This window comes from Ptychodera flava, chromosome 3 (assembly GCF_041260155.1).
Source record: "Ptychodera flava strain L36383 chromosome 3, AS_Pfla_20210202, whole genome shotgun sequence".
NCBI classification, from domain to species: domain Eukaryota; kingdom Metazoa; phylum Hemichordata; class Enteropneusta; family Ptychoderidae; genus Ptychodera; species Ptychodera flava.
Window position 1 is genome coordinate 23,800,319 of NC_091930.1, and position 7,872 is coordinate 23,808,190.

General features: G+C 37.2%; 1 protein-coding gene across 1 annotated transcript; it reads left to right on the forward strand.

Moving 5' to 3' along the window:
* Positions 1-1,984: 1,984 nt before the first annotated feature.
* Positions 1,985-5,336, forward strand: LOC139128548 (opioid-binding protein/cell adhesion molecule-like). Its single transcript, XM_070694313.1, has 4 exons — positions 1,985-2,096; positions 2,729-3,028; positions 3,441-3,569; positions 5,317-5,336. The coding sequence occupies exons 1-4, from the start codon at positions 1,985-1,987 to the stop codon at positions 5,334-5,336; spliced, it is 561 nt and encodes a 186-aa protein (XP_070550414.1).
* Positions 5,337-7,872: the final 2,536 nt, after the last annotated feature.

Consider the following 7,872-nt stretch of genomic DNA (forward strand, 5'->3'; position numbering starts at 1 on the left):
GGTAATATCTAGATGATGTTAATTTCAGATGATGTTCCCATTGCACGGTGCATCCAGGTCAAACGGTGATGCAAGGAGACACTGTTGTTTTTGAATGTTCTGTCGATTTAAACGAGAATGCTCCAGGAGACTGGTGTGGTTGCAAAATGGAGGGGAAGTATCACGCTACCAGGGCCAACACTATGCTATGGAGATTCAGCTAAGTAGTTCAGACCATAAACTACATTTGACTGCCAGCTGCAACACTACACGTTGCCAAAATGGAAGTGGTCGACAATATCGTGTCAAGAAAAAATTCGAATGAACGTCCAGTGTACGTAACTTATGAAATGAAATAAAGAGTATCGTCCTACATGAAAAACTTGCCTGTGAAAAAAAACGTTCTCGGTATATAGCGCAATATCTGTAGTCATGTATATACCATTTCACGTCATGTACAATAGTACACATCAATCCATCAATTAATCGATCAATTCCTAAAGCGTCCCTTTGTGAAGGCGAAAAAATCACTTTTGCACATATCAACGATCAGTCATACAAACATTGTGGACGAAAATATTGCCTGTGTGAGAGTACATGGACAGTCTGCATAGCCCTCGAATGTGGTCTTCGGAGTATATATCAAAACTGATAAATGATTTATAGTTTCTCTTGGATTCACAAAATGTTTCGCCTCGGTGTTCATTTTGGCCATGGAATTCAATCTACCCACCCTTTGCAGAGTAGTGAGCTTATGGGGCAAGTAAACATGGATGCGCCGGTGCGATTCAACGATCAAGCTGTATATCGGATCGAACGTCAACAATTTTACGGCTCGGACTATGATTTTATAAGTTTATATAAAAAGTATATATATTTTATATGGATATTATATATTGACTGGTTACTGTAGCTATAGATAGGCTACATTCAGTACGGGTAGCGACGGGCAGGAATTAGTGGGCAAAAGAGGTGGTTTCACCGTGGGCAGAACTCGGTACCATGATACTGAACATTAATAGTAAGCCTGTCACCTTCAGCGTAATACTGTAGGTGAAACGAGGACTTCAAACGCACAATGGTACAAACAACACCAAAAGTGAAAACGTACACATAGAAATACACGCGCTCCTACGTTGTGCCCACTCGGGCCACGCGATTAAAATATGACTGATACTGCTGGACAGTGTTAATTGGGTCGGTCAACAGTCAATAAATACTTTATTTGACTACCTGGGTGATTAGCAGGTCGTGTCCAACGACGTCATATGCAAAGCAGGACAAAAGACAAAAGCCCCAAAAGATATTGACAGCTGGCCAGGGTCACCATAATACGTATGAATCTTTACTACGCAGATATCGCGGTGTCCAACCCTTCTTAATCGGTCAAATCCCCTTGGCATTTCCTCTCATGACCCACTCATCTGCCATCCATCCATCCATCCATTAATCCATTCAACCATCCGTCCACCCGTCCGTACATATGTGCGCACATATATACATAAATGCATGCATACATACATACATACATACATACATACATACATACATACATACATACATACATACATACATACATACATACATACATACACACACACACACACACACATATACATACATACATACATACATACATACATACATACATACATACATACATACATACATACACACACACCACACACACACACACACACCACACACACACATACATACATACATACATACATACATACATACATACATACATACATACATACATACATACATACACACAACATACACACATATACATACATACATACATACATACATACATACATACATACATACATACATACATACATACATACATACATACATACATACATACATACATACATACCTACATACATACATACATACATACATTTAGGATATAATTTAAGAAATAAATAATCGAAATCCAACTTCTCTACGTGATGATTTATAACTTTAATGCTCAGATTTATCATCTATTAATATGACGGTCACACCCTTTATCAACATTACGGAAGGGGACGAGGTGACTATACACTGTGAAGCATTGGACGGAAACCCCGCTCCGCATATACTGGAACTGTTATTTGAAGACAGTATCATCGGCCATAGCGATGAGACAGTGTTTACCACACTATCTCAAGCATCGAAGCATCTCACAGTGGTATCTACAAATGCAATGCTTACACTCTTTTCTACGATGATGAAGAAGAACACTCATCCATTACACGCGAAATCGTAGTTTACTGTGAGTACAAATACTAACAGAGTCGATGTCTTTGCTTTTCAAATATTATTGAAATTCTCTTCTATGTAAGAATGGTGATATACAGATCAATTCGCATACTTTAGACTATTTCTCCCCGTAACATTTCCCTATACGTTATGTCTATATGTAGAATAATATTACATGAAGCTATCTGTTATTGCATTTACTGTTTAATGAATGATGTCTGTCTCTTATCATTTAGGAGGTCAAGCTATGACTTGTTCATATCTAGAGGTCACGAATATAAAAATTACGTCATTTTGTTTTTCGACTTTCACAAAAACAACTTCGGCATACGTTATAATTATTAATGTCATATTTTTGATAAATCTGAAAAACCAGACTGTCCGAAGCCTGGCCCAAGACCGAAATCATAAATTTTAAAACAGAAAACAATGTCTTTACATTTATGTTCACTAATGCCTCAAGTGAACAATTTTAGACATTTTTTCATTCCAGATTCTCCCAAATTTGTCTCTGATGAATTAGAATTCGTGGCAGATATTGGTGACGACGTATCCATATCTTGTGAAGTTCATGGTTTTCCAATGCCCGCCATCAAGTGGTTTGACCAAAATAGCGACATCATCACCGGCGAAGAAGAAAATTTGAATATTACAGTTAGGTTGAGCGAAACATTAGTTAAGAGCACGCTGACTGTTACCGTCGCCGATGAGTCGTATTACGGGCGATACACATGTAAAGCAACGAACGACATACCTCCTGATGATGAACAAACGATGGAAATAGTAAAGCCAGGTGATTCATTAAATAATCACTTTAAGTTTAGTTTCGCAATGTTTCTGTCTTTATGTACTAATTGTGTGTTCATACACCTGAGGAAGTAGGTGTAGTTTGAGTAGACAGTTAACAAGTGCTAAGCGATATGAAAACTTATCAACGCTATAGGTCTAGATTTCCCTATTTATCTTCTAATAGTGATATATGTGTATATGTAATGATAGATACTCTGCAATATGTTTTAAGAAACATCAAAAATACGATTACGTTTAATTTCTTTCTGTAACTATTACTCTCTACAGTTTACATAACCTATACTGTAAATTAGTTGATTTTCTATTCTGTCGTTATCATGAATTTAAAAATTCTGATCTGTAAAGCGAAAATTGCTATTCTAATTGCACGTTCATATGATTTTCATCTTTAACAGGTTCAAATGCAGACACCGTTGCTGTCGCAGTCACATGTACCGTCATTGTTGTGGTTCTAATCGTTGGAATTGTTCTGGGAATTCTGTTCTACAACAAACGTGTTTCCAAGAAGCAAAGCAACAACACAGGTAGGTGAATAACGGACATTAGCTTGTGATAGCTTAAAAGTAGTGAAACAACATATATTAGTAAGGAAGCCTTCAGTTTTTGGGCTGCATCTAAAATGCGACCCTCCCTCTCATGCCCTACTCTTAACTATGGCCCTCTCCTTGATGCCCCTTTCTAAAATGTGACCCTTCCCTCTCCAAACTCTAAAGTATATAACATGTGTATAGGCTCAATAGAGAAGAGATCATCTCGAATCTTTATTCACACAACATTTTACTCTCGCCCTGCGTATCACAGTCTGTATTAATTTCTTATTAAGTCTTTGAACTTTTAGCGAATTACATTTTAATCTTTTCAAAAAATCACTTTTATGCAAGATTCCAAGTCATATAATTGAAAAAACCTCACATTTGATAAGTGCTTTCAACAACTGCAGACTGTACAATAGGTTGTTCAAATTAAAAGCTACCTGCCCGTCGCATTTTGATTGGTCGAGCTGAACCACGTGACTGACCACAAATACACAGTAATTGTTCGTTTACATGCCCGTGGACATGAATAATAAGATTAACAATCAAAGTATCGTAACTTTACAGCTCAAACATAAATCATAATCAATCACAAAATAAAATGAAGCAATTGTAGGTCAAGTTGAGATACTTTTTTCTGCAAATATTTCAGGATTTGCCAATTTTTTTACAGCGCAGTTTGTGGGGCCCAGCAGTTGTTCGCTCCTGAAATTTTAGGAAATTTGGCCATTTTTGTTGGGTTCGCTGATAATATAATGAAAATAACAGACTCCGCTCTGACCATTTACGTTTATTTGTGGGCATTATATATATATATATATATATATATATATATATATATATATATATATATATATATATATATATATATATATATATATATATATATATATATGTGGTGTGTGTGTGTGTGTGTGTGTGTGTGTGTGTGTGTGTGTGTGTGTATGTGTGTTCAAAAGGTATGTGTCAAATTTCATGACCCTTTACAACTGTTTTTGTGAAAAATTGTGACCATTTCTTAGAAAACACCAGCCTCCCTGTTGTAATTTCTGTCCAGTCCCCTATGCAGCTTATTCTTATTTTACATTCATCATAAACTTACCAATCTAAAATATGACCCTTTCCAAGTCTTACTTTGTAAAATGTGATGGTCTTAAAATTCCTCCGGCCCACTATTTTATAATAACTGAAGGCGTCACAACAGAGCATCCACAGTAAGTTCAAAACACTGATTGTGCTTTCTACATTACTGAAAAGAGATCTTAAAATGTGCTTTCACAGAAATTGCGATTTGTCAACATCCGAATAATAGTGATTGACTTAACCTTGGTAAATGTCATATCGAAAAATTGAACTATTTTCAACGTTTGAAAACAGATTAGCCATGCATATTATTTATTGACAATGGTGATAAGGAGATGAAAATGTGAGATTTGGAGGCCGTACCTTAAACGATACTGTATTAACATCAGTACAGAAAAAAAGACAACTCATTCAAGTTTTCCTTAAATTTATCGCTGCGTTCTATAATGAAACAAGACAGTTCAAAATGTTTATTCAATATCTCGAAGTGCCAATATATTCAACCCCTGCAAAGCTTGTTCAAAGTTAGGTTTACACTACCGAAAAACATTCTCATATCAAAAAGAGGAACTGATACGAGAGACTAATTTTAGAACATTGCCTGTTGATACGCATTGCAGAAAAATATCTAAAACATGTTTTCATTTCATTGCAGATTACGCCAATGCGGGGTAAGTGATGCCATTCACTTTGAAATAATAATTTTATTGATATCTAGTTTTGTATTTAATGGACTTGTGAGATAAATTCAGACCAACGTTTTTGTTTTAAGACCAGATACCAGCACTTATGCCGAAATATCCGCAATTAATTCGAGTCACACACAGGAACAAAAAGTTTTATCGGAGGCTAATGATCTCGATCTATTTCCAGGTAAGAATTGTTCTTATGAATTTTCAAGAAAATATATTTTAATTTAGTAAAAGTGTTGTTCAGTTGTAAATTGCCTGACAATACTGACAGTACAGTAAATTGCCTGACAGTGCAAACTTTCGGTCCCAAACCAAGGGTTCAGCGCCGATAGCATCGTCAGAGAAGATAGGACCATACGTGGAAATTCGGACATCCTCGTCAAGCGCCTGGCACAGAATAGTTAATTACGCCAATCACATGGTATTGGATTTGGCTGGCATGGAGACAAGATCGTCGACAACATTCAAACTTTGTCCCATACATGCCGGAATCTGGCAACAGCGGCTTCTAGAAACTATATATTATGCACGGTGCTAATAACAGGAAAACTCTCTTGTAACTGAAGTTCTCTATTCAATCTTCACACATTTCCTTATAAAATGGTCATAGTTGTTTTATGCACTGTGTTACGTGCAGAGAAAACGAACAAAAGGGTGAACTCAGCAGTTTCCGTTTAAACAAAATTTATTACGAAAACAAAACTAATTGCTAAGTTAGGGACAGAGTACAAGCTTTAAAAGTGTACAGACTACTTATCTCAGCTGGGACGGCAAAGCTCCAGTCTCAGAGTTGTAACAGTCAGTTGGATGAATGAACAGTCCTTGCAGGCTTGAAGCTGCACAAAGTCCACAGTATAAATCCAGCGTTGACAGTGAAGGTCTTGAAAAGTCTTGAGAATGACTACTGCTGGAGTTTAGTAACACACAAGAGACACGATCCCAAAAGTCTGACTGGAAGCTGTGCACGTCCCTTTTATAAAGGCATGTAAGAACAATCTAGAACTTTTATTGACATGCTAATTACTGTTCTAAAATTATCTCCCTTACACAACTAATCAACTTTCCAGAACATTCCAAACATGACTAATTGAATTCAAGGTTGTGAGGTCATCAAGGGCAGTGACCTTGAGAATGTTCTAGACTAATTGAACTCAGGTCATGATGAGTGTGGGGTAAATGACCTACATAACACACCCCCTCTTCAAAAAAAAGAAAATTTTCAAAGAAAAATCTTTCTTTTACAAATGTAATCTTGAAAAGGATTTAAGTACTCACATTTTGTTTTACTCTAAAGTAAATTTCTTGAAAGTGAACAACAATAAACTCTAAATACGAGAGAGACAGTCTGCAATTACATTGTCTCTGCCTTTGATATGTCTAATATCAAGATTAAACTCCTGTAACATTAAACTCCATCTTAGCAATCTCTGATTTTTGCCTTTAAATTTCTGCAGAAATACAAGAGGGTTGTGATCAATATAAACCACTATTGGCTGATTTGAAGAAGTAACATAAACTTCAAATGCTGTAAAGCTAATATCAAAGATAAACACTCTTTTTCAATTGTAGAGTAGTTTCTCTGGGATTTGTTAAATTTGCGTGAAAAATAGCAAACAGGATGATCTATACCATGACTATCCTCTTGCAATAAAACAGCACCAGCAGCCGTATCACTAGCATCCACAGCTAATTTGAATGGCAAAGTGAAATCTGGTGCAGACAACACTGGAGCACTTAGCAGTATGGCTTTAAGTGTATCAAATGCCTGTTGGCATTGCTCTGACCAAACAAACTTTACTTTCTTTTTAAGTAAGTTAGTCAAAGGCTCAGTAATTGTGGAGAAATTTGGACAGAATTTTCTGTAGTAACCAGCCATACCGAGAAAGCGCATCAGTTGTCGTTGCAGTTTGGTATGGGAAAACTTGAAATGGCACTGATTTTGGCATCAACAGGTTTTACCTCACCCTGTCCTACAGTATGTCCGAGGTAAGTCACCCTCGCCCAACCAAACTCAGATTTGGCAAGGTTGACAGTCAACATTGCTTTGCTCAGTCTCTCAAAGAACTTCCGCATGAGCTTGATGTGTTCCTCCCAGGTGTCAGTATACAGGACGACGTCGTCAACGTAAGCTGCACACCCGTCTAGCCCGGATATGACGTCGTTGATCATCCGTTGGAACGTTGCCGGAGAGTTCTTCATTCCGAATGGCATCACCTTGTACTGGAACAATCCGTCTGGTGTAACAAAGGCGGATATTTCACGAGCACGATCCGTCAGAGGGACTTGCCAAAATCCCTTCAGTAGGTCAAATTTCGTCACATACTTGGCTTTTCCACTCGGTCGATGCAGTCATCAATCCTCGGGATTGGGAAAGTGTCTGTCTTTGTTAAAGTGTTGACCTTCCTAAAGTCCGTGCACATACGATAACTGTGGTCTGATTTGGGAACAAGTATGCACGGCGAACTCCAGTTACTTTTACTGGGTTCAATAAAGTCATTGTCCAGCAGGTATTTGACTTC

What these genes read in the sequence shown, in the direction of transcription:
- LOC139128548 (XM_070694313.1), top strand. Translation starts at nt 1,985, where the DNA reads ATGACGGTCACACCCTTTATCAACATTACGGAAGGGGACGAGGTGACT. An exon ending in GATGGAAATAGTAAAGCCAG is followed by an intron (nt 3,029 to 3,440) that starts GTGATTCATTAA and finishes CATCTTTAACAG; the next exon opens with GTTCAAATGCAGACACCGTT. An exon ending in GAAGCAAAGCAACAACACAG is followed by an intron (nt 3,570 to 5,316) that starts GTAGGTGAATAA and finishes ATTTCATTGCAG; the next exon opens with ATTACGCCAATGCGGGGTAA.